The following is a 26,947-nucleotide window of genomic DNA, read 5'->3' on the forward strand; positions in this document are numbered from 1 at the left end:
TGTATGGGGTGTATAGTGTGTATATGTATTGTATGTGATGTGTGACATCGCATACAGTACTGTACAGTTCTTTAAATACCTGTATATCATTAATTAAATGACGTACGCGCAAAAAAATTCCTAAGTCCAAAATAGTGTATTTTTGGTCGCTTTTTATATCATGAAAAAATGAATAAAAAGCGATCAAAAAGTCCGATCAATAAAAAATTGTACCGCTAAAAACTTCAGATCACGCCGCAAAAAATGAGCCCTCATACCGCCCCATACACAGAAAAATAAAAAAAGTTATAGGGGTCAGAAGATGACAATTTTAAACGCATACATTTCCATGCATGTAGTTATGATTTTTTCCAGAAGTACGACAAAATCAAACCTTTATAAGTAGGGGATCATTTTAACCATATGGGCCTACAGAATAAAGATCAGGTGTAATTTTTACTGAAAAATGTACTACGTAGAAACGGAAGCCCCCAAAATTACAAAATGGCGTTTTTTCTTCAATTTCATCGCACAATTATTTTTTTTTCCGTTTTGCTGTAGATTTTTGAGTAAAAAGACTGATGTCACTGCAAAGTAGAATTGTTGGAGCAAAAAATAAGCCATCATATGGATTTTTAGGTGCAAAATTGAAAGGGTTATGATTTTTAAAAGGTGAGGAGGAAATAACGAAAGTGCAAAAACCGAAAACCCCTCAGTCCTTAAGGGGTTAAAAGCAGATAAAATATAAGGGGTATTGGGCATAGTATAGAACAGTGAATAGTCAAGATCAATTGCATGTCAACTAACATAACGACATTAACCCCTTAAGGACCCATGACGTACGCGTACGTCATGGAGAATTCTGGCCCCTGCCGTGCGCGGATCGGAATGGTGTGCCGGTATGGAAATCATTCAGCAGGCATCCCGTGCAAACGCCCAGGTGGGTCATCAGATTATACAGTGGTCTCTAAACTGTATCCCTCCAAATCTTGCAAAACTACAACTCCTAGCATGCCCAAACAGCTGTTTGCTGTCTGCTGTCTGGGCTTTGTAGTTTTGCAACATCTGGAGGGCCACAGTTTGGAGATCACTTTGCAGTGTTCTCTAAAACTGTAGCCCTCCAGATGTTGCAAAACTGCAAATCCCAGCATGCCCAAACAGCTGTCTTTGCATGCTGGGAGTTGTAGTTATGCAACAGCTGGGGGTACGCAACTACATCTCCCAGCATGCCCTTCGGTGATCAGTACATGCTGGGAATTGTAGTTTTGCAACAGCAGGAGGCACACTGGAAAACCTTCAGTTTGGTTGGTTGGAAAATACTGAGTTAGGTAACAGAACCTTTGTGCATCCAGCTGTTGCAAAAGTACAACTCCCAGCATGCACGGTCTGTCAGTACATGCTAGGAGTTGTAGTTTTGAAACAGCTGAAGGTTTGCCCCCCCCCCCCATGTGAATGTACAGGGTACATTCACACAGGCAGGTTTATAGTGAGTTTCCTGCTTGAAGTTTGGGCTGCGGCAAATTTTTCGCCACAGCGCAAACTCCTAGCGGGAAACTCACCGTAACACGCCAGTGCGAATGTACCCTAACACACTACACTACACTACACTTACACCCCCTTACACTGCCCCCCCCCCAATAAAAATGAAAAACATATTGTACGGCAGTGTTTCCAAAAGGGAGCCTCCAGCTGTTGCAAAACAACAACTCCAAGCATTTCGGGACAGCCACTGACTGTCCAGGCATGATGGGAATTTAGTAACAGCTGGAGACACCCTGTTTGGGAATCACTGGCGTAGAATACCCCTATGTCCACCCCTATGCAATCCCTAATTTAGGCCTCAAATGCGCATGGAGCTCTCACTTCGGAGCCCTGTCGTATTTCAAGGAAACAGTTTAGGGCCACATATGGGGTATTTCCGTACTCTTTTTTTACACTAACATGCTGGTGTTGCCCCATACTTTTTATTTTCACAAGCGTTAAAAGGAAAAAAAGACCCACAAAATTTGTAACGCAATTTCTCCTGAGTACGGAAATACCCCATATGTGGGCGTTAAATGCTCTGCGGGTGCACAACAAGGCTCAGGAGTGAGAGTGCACTGTGATTCCATTTTGGAAACTACACACCTCACGGAACGTAACAAGGAGTATAGTGAGCTTTAACACCCCTAAGGTGTTTAATGAAAATTCTTCAAAGTTGGATGGAAAAATGAAAAAAAAATAATAATTTCACTAAAATGCTGGTGTTACCCTAACTTTTTCATTTTCATAAGGAAAAATAGGAAAAAAAAGCCCCTCAAAATTTGTAACCCCATTTCTTCAGAGCACCATTGGGCTTTTGAAGAGAAAATTTGTCGGAATTGAAGGTCACGTGTGTTTACAATGCCCCCATAGTGCCAGAACACTGCCCCCCCCCCCCACATGTGACCCCATGTTGGAAACTACACCCCTCACGTAATGTAATAAGGGGTACAGTGAGCATTTATGCCCCACAGGTGTCTGACAGATTTTTGGAACAGTGGTCTGTGAAAATGAAAAATGTTGTTCTGGCACCATAGGGGCTTCCTAAATGTGACATGCCCCCCAAAAACCATTTCAGAAAAACTCACTCTCCAAAATCCCACTGTTGCTCCTTCCCTTCTGAGCACTCTACTGCGCCCGCCAAACACTTGACATACACATATGAGGTATTTCCTTACTCGAGAGAAATTGGGTTACACATTTTAGGAAGATTTCTCTCCTTTACCCCTTGTAAAAATTCAATAACTGGGTCTACAAGACCATGCAAGTGTAAAAAATGAAGATTTAGAATTTTCTACTTCAATTTGCTGCTATTCCTGTGAAACACCTAAAGGGTTAAACTCTCTGAATATCATTTTGAATACTTTGAGGGGTGCAGTTTTTATAATGGGGTCATTCGTGGGGTATTTCTAATATGAAGACCCTTCAAATCCACTTCAAAATTTTTCAGGGACCAGTTCTGTTTTGATTTTGAAAATTTTGCTAAGAATTTGAAAATTTCTGCTGTACTTTGAAGCCCTCTGATTTCTTCCAAAAGTAAAAAAAAAGTAAACTTTATGATGCAAACATAAAGTAGACATGTTGTATGTGAATATATAATTTGTTTGGAATATTCATTTTCCTTAAAAGCAGAGAGCTTCAAAGTAAAAAAAAAATAAAAAAAAATGTTGGCATTTTTCACCAAGAAAGTATCGACAACATTTTACCACTAACATCAAGTAGAATCTGTCACGAATAAACTATCTCGGAATCAGAATGAAAGGTAAAAGCATCCCAGAGTTATTAATGTTTAAAGTGACAGTGGTCAGATGTGCAAAAAATGGCCGGGTCCTACAGTGAAAATTGGCTGGGTCCTTAAGGGGTTAAGCAAGCATAGGTTTGCTCAGGGTATAGCAAAAGATTGGAGAATAGGTCAGGCATGATGAAGAGGAGCCTCAAATTTGGCCAAGACACACAAAGAAAAAAAAAAAAGTTGCAAGTATAACTCAAAAAGTTAAGTAACATTTATACCTGTGAAGTAAAGTCATGTTGTTGGAGCTGTCGGCCTTCTCGCAGATCCCAGGATCGTACTGTGTTGTCCAAACCTCCAGTCCAGAGCTTGGTACCATCATTAGAAATGTCAATACAGCTGGCTCCATCTGTGTGGCCCTGGAATTGCCTGATAAGACAAACAAGATTGAATAATGATTTCCTGCCAGTAGTCAAGGTAAACACTGCTGCGTTGTTAGCTTTGGACTTTCCCTACATGTGTCATCTCTTGTAAATCCAGTGAAATGGAACCACTCCTCCCATTCTAACAAATCCAAACTACAACCGCAGGTTCAAACTACAAGCATTATTGTAGCAAGTTCAAAAGGCTACATGTCTATTTTATGACTGACAGAAGGCACCCATCAGCTGTTGCCAACAAGCGATAATTTAGGAGGAGAATTTTTTATGGGAATTCTGGACTGGTTCGTTAAACTAATCATTCATGCCCAGAACTTTTGGGCTACTTATCCCTTAATGTGTACTCCGCCTTTAGACATCTCCCATATCCAAAGGATAGGGGATAAGATGTCTGATCACAGGGGGTCCTGCTGCTGGGGACCCCTGCGATTTCTGCTGCAGCACCCCAGACATCGGGTGCACAGAGCGAACTTCGCTCTGTGCCCGATGATTGGCGATGTGGGCCAGAGGCTCGTCATGTCACGTCCACGCCTTGCTCGCGTGGCCATGACGTCACGAGCCTCTGCGCTGCACCTGATGCTCTCACCGAACATCGGGTGCCTTTTAGATCGGGGATAAGATGTCTAGGGGCGGAGTGCCCCTTTAAAGGCAGAAGGCAGCTAACTCAAAATGTATAGAAATTGATTTTTAAGCTAAGAAAATAAAACCAGATTAAAGCCAAAAACCTGCACTAAACCCAATACACAGTTATAGTGTGGGTGAACAAGATTAGGATTCATAATCCATTTACGAAGATAGAACCATTATTAGTTGGTGTATCTCAGCAACTGGACCACGGACCCGGGTAAGTTATACCTCATTTTAATCTGCTGCACCCGCATTATAACCCAGTATTGGGTTTAGTGCAGTGAATTGGCTGGCAGTTTCCATTTAAACCATACTCTAGTTTTCAAATGTTGACTGTAACAGTGCTAATTCTATTAATGCTGAAAACATTAACAGGCGTAAAGATTATTGTGTCTTTTACAGCTCTCACCTTTCTTCATGTAAGAGACCCATAAAAGCATTTAACAGATACACAGTACTTTGAGGAGAGGGGAGGGGGTAAGGGAACTTATGCCAGGAGGACACTGGCTGTGCTTAAAATTACATCTGAAGGTTGGGAGGAGAATTATCAGAGTCCCAAATCTGTCATGTGCCTGCCAAACAGCCTGTAAAGCCTCGTGGATTTATTCCAGACAGAATAGTTTGCTGGCCTTCTATACAAGCAGGTTTGCCAACCTAATAGGATTCAAAAAGATGTGAGCTACATACAACCTAGCTCTAAGAGCAATTAAATAAAAATCCCGCTAAGCCTTGTTTAACCCTTTTGGCATCCACTGCTGGTATTAAGATATTCCAACTGCCAGGGTCATGAAACATAAAATACAAAAGGTCACTTCCCCAGAACTTTGTGTCAGCATTTCTCTTTAATAAAATGACATTACCCTCAAGGAAAGCCTTCAGAATATATCTGCCATTATTTAAAGAGAAGAGATTCTATTTCTCTGGCTATAAAAAGATAACCACTGCAGATTCCTATCTAGTAATGCAATATTAGACACACAACCTCAAAATACATTGGAGATAAAGTCAATTAAGCAACTATATATTAAAAGGCAACCTGTTAACTTTCATGGTAGCTGACCCATGAGTCACTGAGGTGGTCCGCAGAGTCTTCCTCCCACCCAGCAACCTTGATTGACGGATCCCTCTTTATATCCAAACAGGCAGAATCCAAGGGTGGAGAGGAGGTAAGATGACTCTGGAGACTACTCCAATGACTCATGGTTCAGGCAGCATGAGAGTCATGTCAGGTGACCATTAAACTAAACAAAGAGTTAAAAACTGGCCATATAATACACACCTAACTAGTTCTACCTTGTAGCCATTTTTGCATTTTGTGTAGTTCTTGAACAAAATGTATTTATGGACACACTTTAATATGTTAAAAAATAAATAAAAAAAAAAAAACGTTTCCTCCAGGCACAAGACAGACTCAACTAGTACACATGAACACCTCAGTTTACTCTACCTTTTTGTGGTTATAAGCAAGTTAAATACTTTTACTACTCTCATATTATAAATAGTTATACTATTATTTGCACAGGTAAATTCCATCAAACTGATGACAAATGCAGTCTGTACGTGTACGACTGGAGAACCCTGGGTAAACACTCATCATAGCAACGCCAAGTCCTAAGATGAGTCACTGAGGTGGTCCGCAGAGTCTTCCTCCCACCCAGCAACCTTGATTAACGGATCCCTCTTTATACCCAAACAGGCAGAATCCAAGGGTGGAGAGGAGGTAAGATGACTCTGGAGACTACTCCAATGACTCATGGTTCAGGCAGCATGAGAGTCATGTCAGGTGACCATTAAACTAAACAGAGTTAAAAACTGGCCATATAATACACACCTAACTAGTTCTACCTTGTAGCTATTATCTCCTTTTTATGGGAACCTGGAGATTAATTTTTTTCTTATACTATGGCTGGATTCACACTGTGTTCTTTGTATGTTTGACAAGTTTTTGTTTTGTAATTTTTTTGGCTATATAAAAATGTACACATTACAATGCTTTTTTTTGTATGATCAGTGTCATCCCCATGACATCATTGCCACGCCCCTCAATGCATGTCAATGGGAGGGGGCAAGACTGCCATCACGCCTCCCCCATTGACTTGCATTGAGGATGTGTGGCCGTGGCATCAATAGGGGCGTGGCTGACCCCCACAGCACAAAAACAGCATTCGGAACATTTAGTTCCGAACGCTGGCCAGCGTAGTACCCCTTTAAAAATAAACTTGAATGAAACCTATGCAGATTATGCATGTTTTATCAGCATTTTACTGATTTTTTTTTTTACATGATCAGCAGTACTTTCTATGCAGTCTGCGCCATGTCATTTAGAAAGGTGCACAACACGCCATCAAAAAGTCAAGTTGTCACTTGGTATTAGGCACTGAGCTCAATCACTTCTGCGCAGTTCTCCTTGGAAAGCCAAAGAATGGTCTTAGATTTCCTAAGAAAGTATATACTTTTCAATACACTCTCCAAGAAGTACCAAGCTAAATCTTCTGAATCACAATTGATGTAAACATTTTTATTCTACCATTTGCAGATCTCAGACTACAGATGGTCTGTATTTAATGCTACAAGACAAAATACATAATCTAGTTTACAGCAGGTAGGAGTGCTTCTGCCTGTTACTGTATCAATCCAAGTGATCACACACCTGCTCAAAACACTGCTGGCTGTAGTTCTTGGTACAGTAAAACTATTTAAAAATAGAAATATGCAGTGTATCTCAAAGATCTAATGCAACCTCCTGTGACACAAAACTACCTACAGCCATATCACTGTCAATCTCCAAGCAGGAAGAATTAAAAAGGAATTACATTTTTTAGTCTCTTAAAATACAACATTGTTTTTTCAATATCAATGGGAGTTGCTATAACTTACCTGACAAGTGTCTGATTGTGCAAGTCCCACACTGCAATGTTGCCATCACTACAGCAGGAGAAGCAGACTTTGGAATCGGGGCTGATGGCCAGAGCATAGCAGGCAGGAGCAGATGATGTCAGCTCGGCTTTTATACGTGGGGTAGGCGCTGCCAGGTCCCATATGGATAACGTGCTGGCTTCCCCTCCAACTATCAGAGTGCATCCATCGGGAAGTAATTTACATGACCTAATATAGTTATCTCTGTTCTATAGAAGGGAAAAAGAAAAACAAACAAAAAAAATTAAAAACAAACAGTTAGTTTTTGCATTTTGTGTAGTTCTTGAACAAAATGTATTTATGGACACCCTTTAATATGTAAAAAAAAAAAAAAATTATAAAAAAACCCGTTTCCTCCAGGCACAAGACAGACTCAACTAGTAAACATGAACACCTCAGTTTACTCTACCTTTTTGTGGTTATAAGCAAGTTAAATACTTTTACTACTCTCATATTATAAATAGTTATACTATTATTTGCACAGGTAAATTCCATCAAACTGATGACAAATGCAGTCTGTACGTGTACGACTGGAGAACCCTGGGTAAACACTCATCATAGAAACGCCAAGTCCTAAGATTATTTTTCATAACCGTCATCTAACAATTTCCAACCACCTACTTGGCAAACAAGCAGTGTAAACACACAGAGCGGAGATCACCAAGGCTCTGGCTACAGTGCATGAGAATCAATTCTTCCAACTATAACACAATGAAGTAGTACTTAGGTAGAGCTGAACATGAGACAAAGTGATCGTAAGCAGTTGGAATACAATACTTATGCCAGTGATGAACAGCTAAGCATAATATACACTGCTCAAATAAAATAAAGGGAATACTAAGATAACACATTCTAGATCTGAATGAACTAATGGTATGAAATACTTTTTTCTTTACATAGTTGAATGTGCTGACAACAAAATCACACAAAAATTATCAATGGAAATCAAATTTATCAACCCATGGAGGTCTGGATATGGAGTCACACTCAAAATCAAAGTCGAAAACCACACTACAGGCAGATCCAACTTTGATGTAATGTCCTTAAAACAAGTCAAAATGCCAAACGTCCTGCATGGTGTTGGGCTGTAAGCACAACCCCCACCTGTGGATGTCGGACCCTCATACCACTCTCATGGAGTCTGTCTCTGACTGTTTGAATGGACACATGCACATTTGTGGCCTGCTGGAGGCCATTTTGCAGGGCTCTGTAAGTGCTCTTCATTATCCTCCTTGCACAAAGGCGGAGGTAGTGGTCCTGCTGCTGGATTGTTGCCCTCCTAAGGCCTCCTCCATGTCTCCTAATGTACTGGCCTGTCTCCTGGTAGCGCCTCCATGCTCTGGACACTGCGCTGAAGAAACTGGAAACTTTCTTGCCACAGCTCGCATTGATGTACCATCTTGAATGAGCTGCACTACCTGAGCCACTTGAGTGGGTTGTAGACTCCATCTCATGCTACCACTAGAGTGAAAGCACAACCAGCATTCAAAAGTGGCCAAAGCGGTCTGTGGTCACCACCTGCAGAATCACTCCTTTATTGGGAGTGTTGCTAATTGCCTATAATTTCCACCTGTTGTCTGTTCCATTTGCACAACAGCATGTGAAATTGATTGTCAATCAGTGTTGCTTCCTGAATGGACAGAGTGATTTCACAGAAGTGTGATTGACTGAGTTACATTGTGTTCCCTTTATTTTTAGGAGCAGTGTACTTTGCCTCATGATCACACCTGAAATACTAGGAGAACTATAAAAGGAAGCCCTGGCAGAAAAACAAAAAAATAACCTAGGGCACTACTTACAAAAAAAATAAACACAAGCTGACCAAATATAAAAATTGTGCCTAGAGAAAAGTGTCCAGACAATACTCAAGGCTTAAAAACAACTTTTGACACTGATCAGACATGCAAAAGTTGTTGATCGCACCAAGTCTCACTACTTATAGGCCAGGTAAGCTAGCGGCATTGTGCTCCATTCCTGGTAGGCTGAGAGAACCGTACATTTCAAGGTAAAAACTTATGGAGACAAATGAACGCATCTTTCAGATGGCCGGTAAGTGAAGGGCCATGCAGCTCGATTCCCCAGCTTATAACTTGTGCTTGCAGTGGGTTCTAAGGAGTGAGACCCGATTCGGTCAACAACTTTTGACATGTCTGAACAACATGTCAAAAGCAGTTTTTAATGACTAACTTTAAGACAACACAAATTAAAGACCAGAAAAACCATTTCCTTTTCCACTCTCCAAGGAGATTTTACCTAGAACACAAGTTCCTGCTCACTTACCAAGCAGTCCAGCTGAGAGACCGGGCTTTTGTTGCCAGGTTGGCTAATGTCCCAGACTTTGACACATCCCTTTCCACCAGTGTACACATGTCTTGTCGGGTTGCTGATGGTAACTGCACAAACCACTTCTCCATGATTTAGTGTGTTTATCTGTCGCGCGTGCCGAGGGATTCCTGGGCCAATGAGAGCATCAGGAGGGAATGGAACCGGCTGCATCTGGCCGTCTGCAGTAACGTGAAATGAATATGCCCTGGGGAAGAGGGGAATGACACTAAACAATGATGCAAGGAACACCTAGATTGCAGCGCGAGCAGCTCTACAACGTCTTGAAAAGCATCAGAGCCACCAGGCAATTATTACAGATCACAAACACATAGATGTCATGCAGCAAGCAGGAAAACACTTAACATTCATTAAATATAGTTTCCGATTTGGCCTGAAGCATGGAAAACAATTAGAAGTTGAAATCTCTAAACATAGGAGTATTTTCTCTCCTGACATACATCTTCTCTGACAGCTAAACAATCTAAGTAGGAACATCTGTGCTTCCACTTACTGTACTTTAGCCTGTGACACTACAAGCCCTATTCTTATAGTAGGATATTTGGTTCACCCCCTCCACTGGGGAATTATTTACATTACACTCAAACACTGAAGCAGCAAGATAGTCTAGAAAGAAGAAGCCACCTTGACTCCATCAATACCATTTTCCATACAGCTCTTCTATATAGCATTTAACAGATTAAAACAAAACAGACAGCCAATGCAGAATGCTCGAGAAATACATACGGGACCATGAAGGGAACCCGTCACTTTCATGCTGTTTGGACCACAAGCAGAATGAATCGGGACAGGCTACCTTCTTACAACAGATGGATTAAGCAGGCTCCTATGGGTATTAAAAAGGTTTGTTTTGTATTTGTAAATTTTTAACAACCATGCTTTTTTTTATTTTTTTATTTTTAACACTGGGAGAACATCTTAACCCCTTAAGGACTCGGGGTTTTTCCGTTTTTTGCACTTTCGTTTTTTCTCCTTACCTTTTAAAAATCATAACCCTTTCAATTTTCCACCTAAAAATCCATATTATGGCTTATTTTTTGCGTCGCCAATTCTACTTTGCAGTGACAGTCATTTTACCCAAAAATGCACGGCGAAACGGAAAAAAAAATAATTGTGCGACAAAATCGAAAAAAAAACGCCATTTTGTAACTTTTGGGGGCTTTCATTTCTACGCAGTGCATATTTCGGTAAAAATTACACCTTATCTTTATTCTGTAGGTCCATACGGTTAAAATGATACCCTACTTATATAGGTTTGATTTTGTCGCACTTCTGGAAAAAATCATAACTACATGCAGGAAAATTTATATGTTTAAAAATGTCATCTTCTGACCCCTATAACTTTTTTATTTTTCCACGTATGGGGTGGTATGAGGACTCATTTTTTGCGCCGTGATCTGAAGTTTTTATCGGTATGATTTTTGTTTTGATCGGACTTTTTGATCACTTTTTATTCATTTTTTAATGGTATAAAAAGTGACCAAAATACGCTTTTTTGGACTTTGGAATTTTTTTGCGCGTACGCCATTGACCGTACGGCTTAAGGATATATTTTTATAGTTCGGACATTTACGCACGCGGCGATACCACATGTTTATTTTTTTTACACTTTTATTTTTTTTATGGGAAAAGGGGGGTGATTCAAACTTTTATTAGGGAAGGGGTTAAATGACCTTTATTAACACTTTTTTTTTACATTTTTTTTGCAGTGTTATAGGTCCCATAGGGACCTATAACACTGGACACACTGATCTCCTATGCTGATCACTGGCGTGCATTAACACGCCTGTGATCAGCATTATCGGCGCTTGACTGCTCCTGCCTGGATCTCAGGCACGGAGCAGTCATTCGTCGATCGGACACCGGGGAGGCAGGTAAGAGCCCTCCCGGTGTCCGATCAGCTGTTCGGGACGCCGCGATTTCACCGCGGCGGTCCCGAACAGCCCGACTGAGCAGCCGGGTCACTTTCACTTTCACTTTAGAAGCGGCGGTCAGCTTTGACCGCCGCTTCTAAAGGGTTAATACCGCACATCGCCGCGATCGGCGATGTGTGGTATTAGCTGCGGGTCCCGGCCGTTGATTAGCGCCGGGACTGACGCGATATGATGCGGGATCGCGGCGCGATCCCGCTTCATATCGCGGGAGCCGGCGCAGGACGTAAATATACGTCCTGCGTCGTTAAGGGGTTAAAGTCCACATTTTTGCAGGAGGACAATACTAATTTTGATATCAAGTAGATTTTTTGTTCTACTTATGTCTCCCTCCCTAGAATGCACATAGAAATTGCTGTCAGTGCATTAGGGCTTTCTTTGGTTACTTAGGGCTAGAATGAGACAGGATCTAAAATAATAGGCTGTAATAACCATTTTCCCTTAAAACTAGGTACCAACTGCTCAGCTTCTCCAGCTCTATAATGCACTGCTAACAAACAACATAGGCTACACATTTATCATGACATTACTTTTCAGGCTACAGAGAACAACATGGAGATGTATATAAACTTATACATACGGCTTTCCTCCGGGGATTCCAGCTAGGTTTGGAGGCATTCCTGGAACTCTCATATGAGGAGGAGTTTCAAAGCCAACCTTTACAAATGTAAGAAGAGTTAATACAGTTAATATCTGCACTATTCAGGTAAAAGTCATTATTGACAACCAACACACATCGACTCTGAACATCTAGAGACTGAGTCCCTCACTGAGTTTCTACTACACATTGTATGCAGTGGAGCCTGACCGGGGTGGGGGGGGGGGGGGGCTAGCGTAATAAAGAAGCCCTGCAGGAACTGTAATTAGCTCCTCCAAAAAGCTGCTTCTGTACAGTGATGGCCCCCAACATACTCAAGTGAGAAGCATCATAACCCGATGCTGTATTCAACTAACAATGTGCACATCTATAAGTGGAATCAATTGTATGTTGGACCATGGTAGTTTGGGGGATCACTGTACTGCACGATTAAGCTGGGATAACACTAATCATAGCCATGCTACTTACAGAGCAGAATACCCACCAAAAATCAACATGCAGAAGAAAAATTCAGCTTCAGAGACATACTGTGGATTTTCAAGCCTGTAGCATGTGCTATACATGGTAGAATTTCTCCAGAGAATTAGGTCACAGCTCCCTCCCCCCATCTAGAGGTAAGGGTGAAATCTATAGCCACATCTGCATTATAAGCCAATAAAAAACTCAACCAGCATGACTTTTACCTGGGCTTCTAATTCTACAGTCCTAGACTGGTTCCAGACAAGGGAAATACAGCTGGATTACAACCATAGGTCTGATGACCCAATCTAAACACCCTAGCTATGACTAGTAAATGTAGCCATAATATGGATGAAAATAAATTTGGCTGTACTACACTCATCTGAGACCAGCCTCATCCAGAGTAACAAGCTCGAAAATCAGTGCTCTCACCGCTCTGCTTGTTTAGGGGAGATCTTTAGTACAGATATTCTATTTCACAAGGAACCTAATGATGTATAGTGCTAAAGGGAACCTGTCACACAAGTTATCGTGTCCTTGCTGAGGGCAGCAGTACATAGCAGCACAGGCTGTTTTCAGCTGTCTGTTTCTTATTACAAGGCATACAATAGTTTAGGAGAACTCATGCTGAAGCAGGCAGCGTGTGCCAAGCACTGCAGAAGAAGAAGTTACAAGTCTTCCTAAAGGGCAGCTAGCTCAGTCCTCCCACATGATTGGCATGTGCTAACACTATACAGGGAAAAACTTGCCAATCATTTGTAGTGGGTGTGGCCAGCGGCCCAGTGGGTAGGGCTAGCTGCTCCTCATGAATATGTGTAACTCATTCTGCAGTGTCGGCATTTGCTGCCTGTTTCAGCATGCGGGTGCTGCTAAACTACTGTATGTACTCTAGTAAGCTACAGACCGCTGGAAAAGAGGTGACATGTTCCCTTTAAAAATGTGAATACAAATCAGTAGGCAATGCAGCATATGAGTCTGAGCACTTTGGAGGCCTCCTCTTTATGTGCTGTAAAATGACACAATATAACGTTACACTCACCATTGGTGACCTGCCATATGCCACTACGGCAGCTGCTGCAGCGGCTGCGCTCATCTGCGGGGACATATTGTGTAAACTTGCATATGCCGCTCCTGGACTGGTAAGTTCCCCATTCATTCCAGCATGAGGTACCATTCCAAATGGCGAACCATAGGGACCTGGAACTGCTAGCGGTGTCCTCAAACCAGCAGCAGCTGCAAGAAGAGAATACGTGTTTACTATATTTAATCAATAACAAAATGTATATAATGTTCCACTATGGCAACTGCCCTGGACAAGTGTGCTTTAAAGGACTAGTAATGCATATGAGCACTTTACGTTTTTTTTTACTAGACTTTACAGACTCATTTTACTGTAAAGGAATCTCACCCCTCTTTTCCTTAAAAAAACATAGCCTGATCTTTGTTTACAATATATTTGTCTGTGCCAAAACTGAAAGATAAAGGCTGAGAGATCTGGAATTAATCTTATTCTAGGCCAGACTCCTGAATTTTAATAGTCGCTTCACAAAGGAAAATAGATTTCTTCAAGGATTTACATGAAAGGACTTGCCTGTGAAAGTAAACATTACTGCGTTCATTTGCTGTATGCATATAGCAAATATTAACCAACTGGAACTGGGAATTATGGGTTTGAGAACAGCATTACACTGAGAATAAGGAGATGGATATCTTCTGCCTGCCTTTCTGAAAATTGGAGTATTTGGAATTAAAATAAAGCCAAGTGTAAACAGTCGGCCTGAAAGTGGTGCAGCTGCTGAAAATTGAGTGCAAACATCTGTTATTCATCAGGCCTCTTTGATGGGAGGAAAGGGGAGAAAAACATATTTAAGATTCATGGGGTATTATGTACGTAACATATGCAATGTAAACAGCAGAGAAGAAAAAGGGAATTCTTACCAGCTTGGTTAACCAGAGGGTCCATGGAGGGAGGCTTGCCAAGACCCGGGCGAAGACCTGACGTAGCACTTGTGCCGGGAGTCGGTACATCATTACGAGGAGTTGGCGTGCTCGATTTCAGAACAGGCGTGCTGGCTTTTTCATGCTAGTATCATTAAACAAATTAAATGAGTATTATTTTTAATCCAGGCCATATTACACAATTTATCACAACAGCAGCTGGGATACTGGGCATCTACTACCCGCTCGTTCAGCCAATTTTCATAAATCCACACAATGTTGACAGCATTAACTTGTGAGAAAGAAATGTTGACCTTTAATTCTACTGCCAAAATGAAAACTCAGATCTGTAGAAAGTGTAACACTTTTTTTTATTTTTACTAGCCACAGCCGCATAAAGGAGATTGTTTAAAACAAATTTTTAAGCCTGCATATAATTCCCTCAATGTGGTATTTTCACAGGGCTTGACAAATTAAGGACTATCTGGCACCAAAATCGCTCTACATCCAATACACTTCCAAATGGTCCTACTAAGCTTGTGGAAAATAAAGGCCTCATGAATTTGCTGTCACTTAATGCAGGAACCACAGCCAAGCGTCATGTTCTGTGTGGTGTATTTTTTCACTACAATGCATTTAAGGCATAAGTTTTAAACACATTTCAAATTCATACATTTTAAAGATTTGACAACTATCATTTCCCACTCAAAATTATATATATATATTTTTTTTAAATAACAAAACCAACCTCCAATGCATTTAACAGTGTTTTCCAAAGGTACCGACTGCTCTCCGCACTTGCCATTAAAAACACTGGCAAACAACGCCAAGTCCATATAGTGCTTATTCATTCAAGGAGTCGTCAAGTCCCTTGAAAATTTTGTGAGAATGGCTCAGAATTGTCATAAGTCATACCGACCCCCTACTAGTCTACTTCCAGGTCCCTTTCTGCATGTCATTGGCTGCTGCAGTAACGTCTTGGCTGAAAGGAACCAGAAAGTAGAGACCAGTGCAGGATCTGAAAGCCGGAAAGCCTGAGAAGTAGAAGGATTTTCTGCAATAAAAGCCAGGGGTTTTTTTTTTTGCTCTTTTCTTTTGGGGGGGTCTGGAGTGTTAGTTGTTGCAGAAAACCAGCTACATAACCACATTTTTTTGAAACATGGCTTATTATGTATTAAAGTTATAAGGGACCGATATATCCTTTAGATATATCTAACAAATTAGGACATTACACAATTTTTAGGAGGAAAGGGATGACCTGCCCTAGGCCGTAAACATATTAGATCTCCTATGTGTAGTGGGAAACCGCCCTTCACTTTCTACATTACGTGTTGGTAGCACATCCTGCTGGCACCCCACCAGCACCTGTGTCACAGGTCAAGACTAACCCTTGTAGGTGGCATTGGCAGTATTTTGCTATTTGGACACATTTACCTACCATACTCATTTCTTTAGATTTTAAGGATGTGGAGCTCCCTGATGATGCTGTAGACGCTGGACTACTTGAAGCATCTTTCTTCATTAACCTGCTTTTATCAATTCCATTTTCCCTTGGGGAATGAGCTGGACTTGCTCTTGGGGAAGAAGGGTCCTTCAAATGTACAAACAGTTTTATTTTAGTCAAAAAAATAAATAAATACATACATACATACATACATAAATACCATACTACGCTTCAAATGCACTTTTACTAAACCCGAAAAATAGAAGCTCACCTCATTGGAAACATCCACTACTAAATTGTCATCACTTTTATCCCCATCACTATCCTATAAATAAAAATGAATAAAATAGCTAAATTGAATTTTGTATCAACAGTAACAAAGACACACAACTTCTTGATTATTACATGAAGAAAACATAGTAAAAGAACAAACCAACCATGAAAGATTTCAACCATATTGTACACTAAACATAGGAGAAAAGAGAAAAAAAAAACTATGACTATACAGAAAATAATAATGAATATCGAGGACACTTCAAAGGTTCCAGAAATGTGACCCCCGCTGTCCCCTGCATGTTTTGTCATCAGTTCTAGACTTTGTGAAACTACTGGAAATGCTTGCCTTTCAAACCGGAAAACCAAGACTGTTAACTGTGTCTGGCGTCTTGAAAGACAAACAGGAAATAACTTTGCTTTGTGAGACAGGGTTATCAGAGGGCTAGAGCACATCTCCTAAGTGTACTGCCAAGTATTTCATTTCCATTCGCAGCTTTAGCCCGTATTGCAAATCTCTGAAGTGAAGCCACCAATTGCTTTAACAGCCCTTCCGAGGCTAAAATAATGCGAAGGTGGAACTAGAGATGAGCCAACTTGCAGTAATTTGATTCGTCACGAACCTCGCGGCTCGGCAATTGCTGACTTTAGCCGGCATAAACGAGTTCAGCTTTCAGGCGCTCCGGTGGGTTGGAAAAGATGGATACAGTCCTAGGAGAGAGTCTCCAGTCCACCGGAGCACTTGAAAGTTGAACTCATTTATGCAGGCTAAAGTCAGCAACCTCCGAGCCGAGAAGTTCGTGACGAATGGAATCGCTAACTTCACTCATCTCTAGTAGGAACGATCAGGGTAGGCAAGAGTCACTATAAAAGGGCCATGAAGCATGTTCTTTAGCAGTGCCTTTAAATATTATATTACATGTATCCCTTCTGGAAGTACAGAGCTTATGCAGATTTAAAGTGGCCACTCCAATTTACATGGAAATCTGCAGCTTCAAATCCTGCACATCAAATATGTGCAGGACACTGTACATATGAATAGACTATTAACAAAAACACTTGAGCTGGTTACAATGTTGTGCCCAACAATGTCTTTTCACCGAGTTTTCAGGCAGTACTTTCTAGGCAACCAAAATTTTTTAGTTAGGCAACTGAACCAAGTAGAAAATGGGCACTTTTTGCCATATTAACTATATTTTTGACAAGATTAAACATAGCTGGTAAAATCACTTTTCTAGTCACGCCACCTAAAGGCATAAATACAATCATTTCAGATAAATTAAATTTCCAAGTGGCAAAGGAAATGACCCCAAAAACAATAAAAAAAAAAAAAAAAAACTGTCATCGAGCACCCACTCCAGAAGGGAAGGGTCAGCAACTTACATAGTGACTTGAATCCTTATCATCCACTTTCCTTTTTTTGAGGTCATTAGAATAATCTGGTCCATTTCTCCTTTTATCTGTTCCTCGCAGACTGTCAGAAACCAACAAAGAATTACTCTGTAAAAAGGAAAAAAAAAAAAATAAATGTTTTTATCTTGATAATTTACTGTAAATAGCTAAACTGTGATAGAAACACCTCAGTACCACACACACACACACACACACACACTCTACAAAAACACATTTACATACATTCATATTAGATGGTAGATGGTTGAACGGACAAATTACTTCCAATGATTGAAAAAAAAGAATAATAATTTAATGGTCAGCAGTGCTTTTTCCCCCAGAGTGAATTTGCAGAAGGTGCATTTAAGGTATAACAAGGTTTGTTACACTGATGCCCACTCTTGGAATACAGTGCAGGCATTACAACTATTGTTACACTCCTTAAGACTATTGGCCAAGAGACAAAAATCTGGATTGGGACCTTGCAATGAGACTTGATGGTTCAACACACTAAGGTTATATGCACATCTGCAATTGGGAGCTCCAATGCAGACAAGGAAGCTGAACACTGTCGCAACTCCAATGGGTCCCGACAGATCCCATTGACTTTAACAGGATCTGTTTGGTGTTCAAAAAGTACCCCGCATTAAAGAAAAAAAATAAATGATTTAATGGGACAGGATTCCTCATTTGCTAGTCCCTTTCTTGAGGGAAGAGTGTCATTGTATCACTTAACAGAAGTTATCAGACCTTCTATAAATCCATACACACTGCACGCTCGCAATACTTCCCATGAAGCTCTATGAGTCTGGATTTTTTTAATCAAAATCATCAATAGAGATGAGTGAGGTTACAGAGATTCGATTTGTCACAAACTTCTCGGCTCGGCGGTTGCTGACTTTAGCCTGCATAAATGAGTTCAGTTTTCAGGTGCTCCGGTGGGCTGGAGACTCTCTCCTAGGACTGTATCCACCTTTTCCAGCCCACCGGAGCACCTGAAAGCTGAACTCATTTATGCAGGCTAAAGTCAGCAACCAACGAGCCACAAAGTTCGTAACGAATCGAATCACTGCAGCTTTGCTCATCTCTATTTATCAACTTAAGCAACTTTTCGCAAAATTTAGGTTTTTCACATAGGAGTTCATTAATGCAACAGCTCATGTACATCATGAATACTAAGGCAATGTTAAATTAGACTACTCCCAGTGTTTAGCTGCCAAGTTTAAAAGCTTCTGCTTGGAACTTACAGGTTATATAGTTTAAAAAATAAAAATAAAGTTGCATTGAGATTGAGCACAGTTCACCCCAACGTATCTATGCATAGAGAACAAAAAAGAAGGTTGCAGCAGCACTCTTGGTCAAAAAATGGAGGCTCTTAGGGCACTTTTTGACCAAAACGAGAACATTTGTAGGCAAATTTGATCTTTAACTTTCTTTGCTGCTTACACCCAATCGACTGAAGTGAACAACCTCCTTAGGATGCATACAGCATAGGTCCGTCAGTAACTTCATAGAGAATATAGTAATGATGAATGGATACATTCCCTGTGAAGCTATGGAAGGTTCTGTGAAATAAGTATCGAAGGGAGCCAGGTCATTTACAACTGAGGACAAACGGATAAAAGTTTACAACCCTTTTATGTTTGATGGCAACCATCATAAAACAGGTAAATGAGCTTATCTCGCTCTAGTTTTCAGGCGTCAGCAGACTTAAAAATGAAGGAAAACAAAAGGATCTTCAAGTCAAAAGGGAGAGCAACTTCTGACAATGGGACACAGAAGATCTATAAAAGTGTCAGCTTCTAAAAGACTGCATGAAAAGTCTAATAAATTAAATGTGCATTTCTTTGGCTCATTGTTCTTGCTTTCTCACCCATTTTTAACCCAATCTCTGAATCTTAAATTGATAATTATTTAAAAAGGGAATGGTTGTCCCCGTTGAATCGATCAATTGTAGAAAAAATAAAAAAATAAAACACATTTATATTAATTAATATATATATATATATATATATGTGAACAGTAATGTCGCTGCTTCCCCAGCTAATAACTCACTATCACAGCTGGTTTGAGGAATGACCAAAACACATTTTTGACTTGTCTGATCGACACGTTAAAGAGCGGTTTTAAATGAAATAATGAACCAGAAGTAGATGAACACAAACATTCAAGCTGCAGGGGATCGAAAAATACAATAAATAGGGGTATAGGTGGCTGGATTTCTATATCCATGTTGCATACTGCATATGCAGTTCTAATAATGTCTATATGACACAGATGAGTTCAGATTAACCAAGGAGTGGATGTGGAAGTGAAAACGTAACCCTGTGAAGGATGACTGAAGCCGGACGGGTTGTTTTTAGGAACTTTTGAGGACTGAGTATGTAAGCATGATGAACATTACTTACTGTTCCTGGCTCTCTCTCTGCTCATGAGGAAACCCAGAAATGCAGACATGTCCATTGTGGTAAAGAAGCAACACGCAAACAAAAAAAGAAAATAAAGACAAATTAGAAGTCATAGAAGTTTTTAAAGGGCGTTTTATTTTCCAATCATAACATTCATTTACATTTTACAGAAACAAAAACATTAAAAGTGCAAATGTGCTGTTATGTTGCCAACTACATGTGTAGTTTTGTATTACTTGTGATAGGCAAACACTACACAAAAGAAATGTCTGATACAATGAAAAAACATTGCAGAATTTTACAAATTCTTATCAGGCTGATTATACAGACTGTACAAAAAAGCAATAGGACTACTACAATCTGTACATATATGTTCCAGTCCAAGTCATGTAAAGTTTACCACCCTTAAAAAGGTAAAGTGATGTAGCTCTACCTTGAGTGCTATGGCTACAGACAATGAGAAAACAGTTACAGAGTGCTTATCTTTATTTTAAACATTATCTTGCAAACATAAAATGCAAAAATATAGAATTTTTTTTTTTTTTTTAATCCTACATCTGCTTTCCATGCCTCTCACCTCTATGGTGGTCTGAATCATGGTGCTTCTTGTCATCCTTTATGGCAAGGTGAGATTGCCCACCAAGTGCATTAGAAAGGGCAAGGAGACCCGCACTGCTCCCTAGAGGTGGAATACCAGGAGCCTGGAGTCCTGACGGATGTGGAGTTAGAGGCACTGGTGGTCCATGACTATGTGACAAATGTTGAGCTTGTAGCTGCTGCTGCTGTTGGAGATTCATTGCACGCACAGGGTTTTCCCCAAGTAAAAATGAAAAAAAGAAAGAAATATGAATTAAATGGAAAGGGCAAACACAAGTAGGGTAGTACATGTTCAATATAATCTAAACACATACAGGTTATTTCACCTATAGTATGTACATTTGAGAGTTTAAAGACTAGAAGAAACATGGCTGCGTGCTTCAAGAAAACAGCACCACACTTGTCTATAGGAGGCATCTGTATAACCTTTTTAGGTGGACGGGGCTATGCTGTAATGTAATACTAGATTTATCCTACAGTTTCTAGAAGGAGGCAGCCAAAATTGCCAGATTTTAGTCTCATACAACCCCTTTTAAAAACAAATACTCAGGTTTCAGAGTACCAGAGTTTCCACATATCCATACACAGGGAGTAAAGCATGCTACTACAAGCTTATCCCCACCAGTTTTCCTGATTGGTGGGGGTCAAAGAGCGACCGATTAAAACATTTGACATTTCATGTACCATTCAAATCACTAGTCAAACCCCACATGGAATACGGTGGACAGGTCCGGACCACCAGGGTACATGAATGGTTTAGTGGAGCTGGAGGGGGTTTAACGGGCAAGAGTAACACAGAACAGGAGTAGTAAAGTACCCAGAAAGATCAAAATTTGCATTATTTAGAATATAAAAAAAAAAAAAAAAAAAAAAAAAGACAGCAAATTGTAGATACACTTTAGGACTAAACTACCAATTTGGCAGAGCTTGCTGATGTTGGGCAGAAAAAACTTGTAAAATATGCCACCTAGGTGTATTGCTAAAATATCTTCCTGGCAGGAAAATGGGGAGTATAAATAGTATAAAAATATGTTCATCACTAGGCACGAACACATCCAACGAGGCAAAGATACCATACTCTAGTGCGATATTCAACTATGGACGCAAGCAGAAGCAGCTGTTCCAAGAAAAGTCACACTAATAAGTATCTTACAACACAACCACCCACATAGACCAGCAAGAGTGAGAAAACTGATCAGAACTACTCGCAAAAAAAGGTGTGATCACATAGGAGCTCTGCAGAGAAGTCTATATGCACCAGGACATTAGAAAGACTATATACAGTAAACAAGCTAAAAATGATCAGAATCACATACACACTATGTAAGCAGGGAGCAGACTATTGAGCTTAAACTTAACACCCGTAATACTACACCAAATACTGAGACAGCACTCTGGAACCAGTCAGCAGTGGATAGCTGATACTAAATCTAGGGATTGGAAACTAAAGCCAACAGATTACAAACTGGAGAAAAGATAAAAGCAAACCAGGATTAATTCAACAGATGACAAGGACATTTCCAACCCTCCATTATTTATAAAGGCCTTCAAAAAGACAATCTTAGGAAGAGGCCATTGTAAAATATGGGGGGAGCGTTTACCACACCTGCCATATAATATTCCATGCCTCATGCATGACAATATAGGCAACCTGGTTATTTATAGGCTTTCCAAGGATTAACTAGATACTCACACAAATAAGCCCTCAAGAGGTTAACCTCATCCTCTTAAGCTTCACACACTACAATCCTAGATATAGCTGGCAACCACAGCCAAGGAGCGAAATAAACCAGCATCTTGCTAATCCTTTAGCCAATCACCTCACGCAAAGCGAGCCTGTTAGGAGGCAGACAACTCAATCCGCCGCTGCTGGCTCGGTGCAGGCACACAGACTTTTGACAGAATGCTCAATCATAAAACATTATGTAAGAAATGATCACAGCTTGCGGAAGGTCCCGTGCCAGCAAACCTATTCGACCCATTTGATATGCAGATTGCTAACTAAGAAGCCAGGGCCATGAAAGCGACGTCTGTAAACAAACAGCAAGGAACGGGGGTAAAGATAAATAGAAATAAACAAACCTATATCTTCCAAGCACAAAATAAGCAGATTATCCAGTGAAAGCCCTAGCATGTCCTATCAACATACATTTATACGTGGCTATTCATCATATTTGGGGATAAAAAATATATATTTATTGTTTGGTCGATCCTTTTGCAGAAATATTTAGCCCGCCACCATCACAAATTGGCTGCTGCTGGGAAGCGGAGCCAAACTTGATAGGAGAATTATGTCTGCCTTATTTGCATGAGAAAACGCATGATCTTTCTCACTCCTAATAGGTGTCTAAACCGTTAAATTACTATTTCTTTTCTCTGGTGTGAAAGACGCTGCTCCTCAGGAGCACGCCCCCCCTCCATTGTTCTGTCTACTAAGTCTGCCTGCTCAACAATACTGACAGCTGCTATCAAACCGGCCAGTGCATACTTCCAATGCAGCTGCTGCTTCTAGCAACAGAGGCTCCGCAAATCCCCTCCCCTCCAGGAATACAGGTTGACACACTGCATTTTCAATGAAGGGGAGCAAAGGTCCAGTGAATTGTCAACCCAATTTTCTGCTCCTGTGATTCTGCGGGATGCATAAAGGGCTCTTTTAAAGCAATGAAAGCATATGCCGGAGAAGGAGAATCATTGCGCAGCTCTATAAACTTATTGATCACTCAACATATGCAAATTGGCAAATCATTTAGAAAGGGGAAAAAAAATAAAAATCCGCCAGTTTTTATAGAAGGTATGTTTCATTTATTTTGCATGAACATTAGTGCCTGGATCTCTGTGCACACAGATTGGATTACGCATATTGATTTAAATGTGTTCAATAGCTGTTCACATGTAAAATAAGCTCAGCATTTGGGGAGTGGGCGATGTAAATGAAGAGCTGTGTTTAGAGGGGAGGGTAGCGGAGTGAAGAAGGTTAGGGGAGGGAATGTTTATGCAAGGCTAAGCTGTCAAGTGTAATAAAGCGGCTTGAATAAAACGTAAGCTGAAAATCCACTGAAGCTCCCCATTTCAGGGAGGAAAAAGCTATTAAAAGGAAATGAAGGTCACCCTCCCAGTTTATTTCACCTAATTGACTGCCAATGGCTTACCACAGGCAAACCAACTGCAGATCTGCAATTGAGAAACTGATGAAAGGAGAGTTTTCAAGCTGAGACTCATTCTTTTATCAGCACTAATCCTCCCGCGTTTTTATGGGTTTTTTCCCTCCGTCTCCAGTTGGGATGTAATTTTAAGCACAGATGGATTAACTGGTCCCATTGTCTGCAGACGTCACTGGACTATGGCACTGTTAATCCATACAGCAGCATGTCTAATTATCATTACAAAGTGTCTGAGGGAACCATAAAGACCAGCAGGGCATCTTCTCACAAGCAATTAACATAAATTGATAAATGAGTAATCTGAATCAGCTCAAGCCGCTCACATGAATAAAACCAGAAAGGACAGCTCCTCGGTGTGGCTACCGAGAGGCCAGAAACCCAGCAGAAATACTCTAGACTGTGTGGCGGGAATAATTGAATTCACACAGGGGGAGGAATGCACGGTTCAGTGAATTCATTAATGTGGAACAAATAACTTGTGATTGACAGTCACACGGAGGCAGCATTAAGCAATAAACAGATTAGAGAGCAAGGATAGAGGAGGGAGACTGGGAGGGTGGTCGAAAAAAAAACTGCAAGATACCATCATGTCAAGCAATTAAATATATAAGCGAAGACAAGCTGCTCAGTCCAGCTCCATATTTTACAAACAGAAATTCTTCGCCAAAGCTCAAGGGGCTATTTAATCAATGTCCATCGACAGGGAGGAACAATTTGCACCATGTCATTGAAAGGGGAGTTTTAATACCCTGCACTGTGTCACCTATACATAATAGGGTGCTTAAATGAGATGACAAAGACCTTTATTATGTTCAATGGATCTCTCACTCTTTTTTTTTTTTTTTTTTTATTCCTGGGTTCCAACTATTATCTTTGTTCATTCAAGTCAGAGATGGTTGGGTGTATGGCTATTGTTAAATGAATCATATTAACATCCCAACACCCAAAATTCATCACTGAACAGCCAACATTTCAACATATTTAAGGTTAATGCTCATAAAAAAAGTAATAAAAACCAAGAGCTAAAACTAAATATAAGTGAGATGTCAGTTGATCCAGAAATCGCTCCATATCACAAACCACATAGATAAACCTCCTGTTCACACACTGGTATCAACGATTCATCCAACAGCGTGTACTGACAATAAGTGCTCTGGGGAGATTTACTATTGTCATTTACAGGTTGTAATCTCCCGATGGTGGAATCAATCCATCTTTTTACACACTAAAGGGATCAACATCATACTGCACAAGATATCTGCAACCGTTCCATTCATGTGAATGGGGCCTGCAGAAAATCCTGTGCTGTCTGCCAAAACAACATTATTCTGATCAACTGAACAGATTCAGTGTTGGACCTGTGTTACAATGTTGATGGGTCTCTGATAATGTGCACCTGCTGACAGAGGCAGGAACATTACAACATACAACCTTTTTAAAACCTGGCAGAAAGGAGTTAAATGACTCTTTAGATCCCTGGCCACTCAGACTAAAAGATTTCCATTTCAGCAAGTTTTGATTTACACAGTGTTAATATCCATAACATGACATTAAGGTAAGACAAATCAGAAGACACACAAGTTAATAGTCATTGTGCCCATGCAAATGTGTAGTCTCAATTTGCCCATTCTGCCAACTATGAATGCCATTAATGGCTTAAATCCTCTAGCTCATTGACCAGATGTTTCTATCGTACCACACAGTTTAGTTTTTTAAACCAAACTTTTGGTTTGATTGTGTGTCAGAGGTCACCAACGTTCAAGGAAACAGGCAGCAAAAACTCGTAAAATCTTATGGTGACGCTGTGTAGCTAGGGTATACCTAAAGTGCACCTCACCAATGGGGTATACCTAAAGTGCACCTCACCAATTGGGTATACCTAAAGTGCACCTCCAATTGGGTGTACCTAAAGTGCACCTCCAATTGGGTGTACCAAAATGCACCTCCAATTAGGTGTACCAAAATGCACCTCCAATTGGGTATACCTAAAGTGCACCTCACCAATTATGGTGCCATTGGCAAGATGTTTGTTACATTTTTGCAGTAAATTTGGAGTTTGAGACTATATGCAATTATATGGGACTTCTGGCAAATCTACCTCCAGAGTGCAATAGTCTTGTGCTCAGAAGTAGCTGCAAAATTTCAACACATATCCTGTCAACAGGAAAAACAGAGGTACGCTTAAAGAGCTAGGCAACACATATCTAGAGTTGTTGTTGGGACCTAAAATTAGCTTATGTCCATGGAAGTAAATCAGAAAATACAGGTAGTAAATAAGCTATAAATAACAGTTAACGCTTTGGAATAGCATGGGAAGAGTATTTTGGTTAGACAGGAAAAAAAAAAGTTAGACATTCTTATGCAACAGGAAAAAACACTAAACATTAAACAAGTAAAGAAAGCTGGTTATACACACTGTAGGAGGTAGACCTGGAAGGCCACGTACCCCGATGATGGCATTCAGCTCTGCCATTGTCACTTGTTTGGCACGCTCTACAGCTTGAGCCACCTGTTGTTGATGCTATAGGGGGAAGAAAAATATTGTTCAAGCAACAATATTAAGAGGATAAAAATAAATGTACCCCTAAAACAACATTCCCATGTTCTTTTTACGTATAAAAAATAAAAATAAAAGTGTAACGTTCCCACTGCATTTTTGGCCTCGATTTATGCTAGGGCTGTATACCATCTTTGACAGTTACAAGCCATACTGTCAATATGACAGTGCTGCATGTCTGCACTGCAACTAATGCAAGTGTATGTGGCAGGGCTCAAGCCCTGCAGGAACGCGTGGGAACTGAGTTCCTGCACTTTTTCCACAGCAGGAACACCGTTCCCATTAGCAGGAGTTCAGCAGGACCAGCCATTAAGTGGAAGAGTTCCCACAATTTATTTTCCAGAACTTTACCCCTGGTATGTGGTCACTGCAGTCAACAGGTATCTGCCCAGGATTGAGCTGCAGAATGCAACATTAGCTTTAGCCCTAGCCTTAGATAAAAAATCATGCCTGAAATGGCAATATAGCTGCAAAAGTGTGGAAAAGATGCCAACATGGAGGCAATTCTCTGAAATATAGTATACATGTGAGACAGATGATAAATGAAGGCACATTCGTGGCATGCAAAACCAATATATGCTTTCATCTTGCACCCCTCTGTGTGGACAGAGAAAGGTAATATACACATACACAC

The 26,947-nt window shown here is 40.5% G+C and overlaps 1 protein-coding gene across 4 annotated transcripts in view; it reads right to left on the minus strand.

Moving 5' to 3' along the window:
• TLE1 (TLE family member 1, transcriptional corepressor) overlaps positions 1 to 26,947 on the minus strand; it is a 51,945-nt gene that overhangs the window by 4,258 nt on the left and 20,740 nt on the right. The window contains exons 6-17 of one of the 4 annotated variants that reach the window (XM_056523732.1): positions 26,203 to 26,277; positions 20,576 to 20,777; positions 19,999 to 20,015; positions 17,582 to 17,698; positions 16,197 to 16,250; positions 15,920 to 16,072; positions 14,482 to 14,626; positions 13,583 to 13,776; positions 12,067 to 12,143; positions 9,493 to 9,742; positions 7,174 to 7,421; positions 3,511 to 3,658 (exon numbers count right to left, since the gene is read on the minus strand). In XM_056523732.1, coding sequence (XP_056379707.1) covers positions 3,511 to 3,658; positions 7,174 to 7,421; positions 9,493 to 9,742; positions 12,067 to 12,143; positions 13,583 to 13,776; positions 14,482 to 14,626; positions 15,920 to 16,072; positions 16,197 to 16,250; positions 17,582 to 17,698; positions 19,999 to 20,015; positions 20,576 to 20,777; positions 26,203 to 26,277 — 1,680 coding nt within the window. Of the gene's footprint in view, positions 1 to 3,510; positions 3,659 to 7,173; positions 7,422 to 9,492; positions 9,743 to 12,066; positions 12,144 to 13,582; positions 13,777 to 14,481; positions 14,627 to 15,919; positions 16,073 to 16,196; positions 16,251 to 17,581; positions 17,699 to 19,998; positions 20,016 to 20,575; positions 20,781 to 26,172; positions 26,278 to 26,947 lie in introns of all 4 variants that reach the window. The other 3 variants (XM_056523713.1, XM_056523706.1, XM_056523722.1) reach the window with 3 other exon arrangements.

The sequence above is a fragment of the Hyla sarda genome, chromosome 1 (genome assembly GCF_029499605.1).
Source record: "Hyla sarda isolate aHylSar1 chromosome 1, aHylSar1.hap1, whole genome shotgun sequence".
Lineage (NCBI taxonomy): Eukaryota > Metazoa > Chordata > Amphibia > Anura > Hylidae > Hyla > Hyla sarda.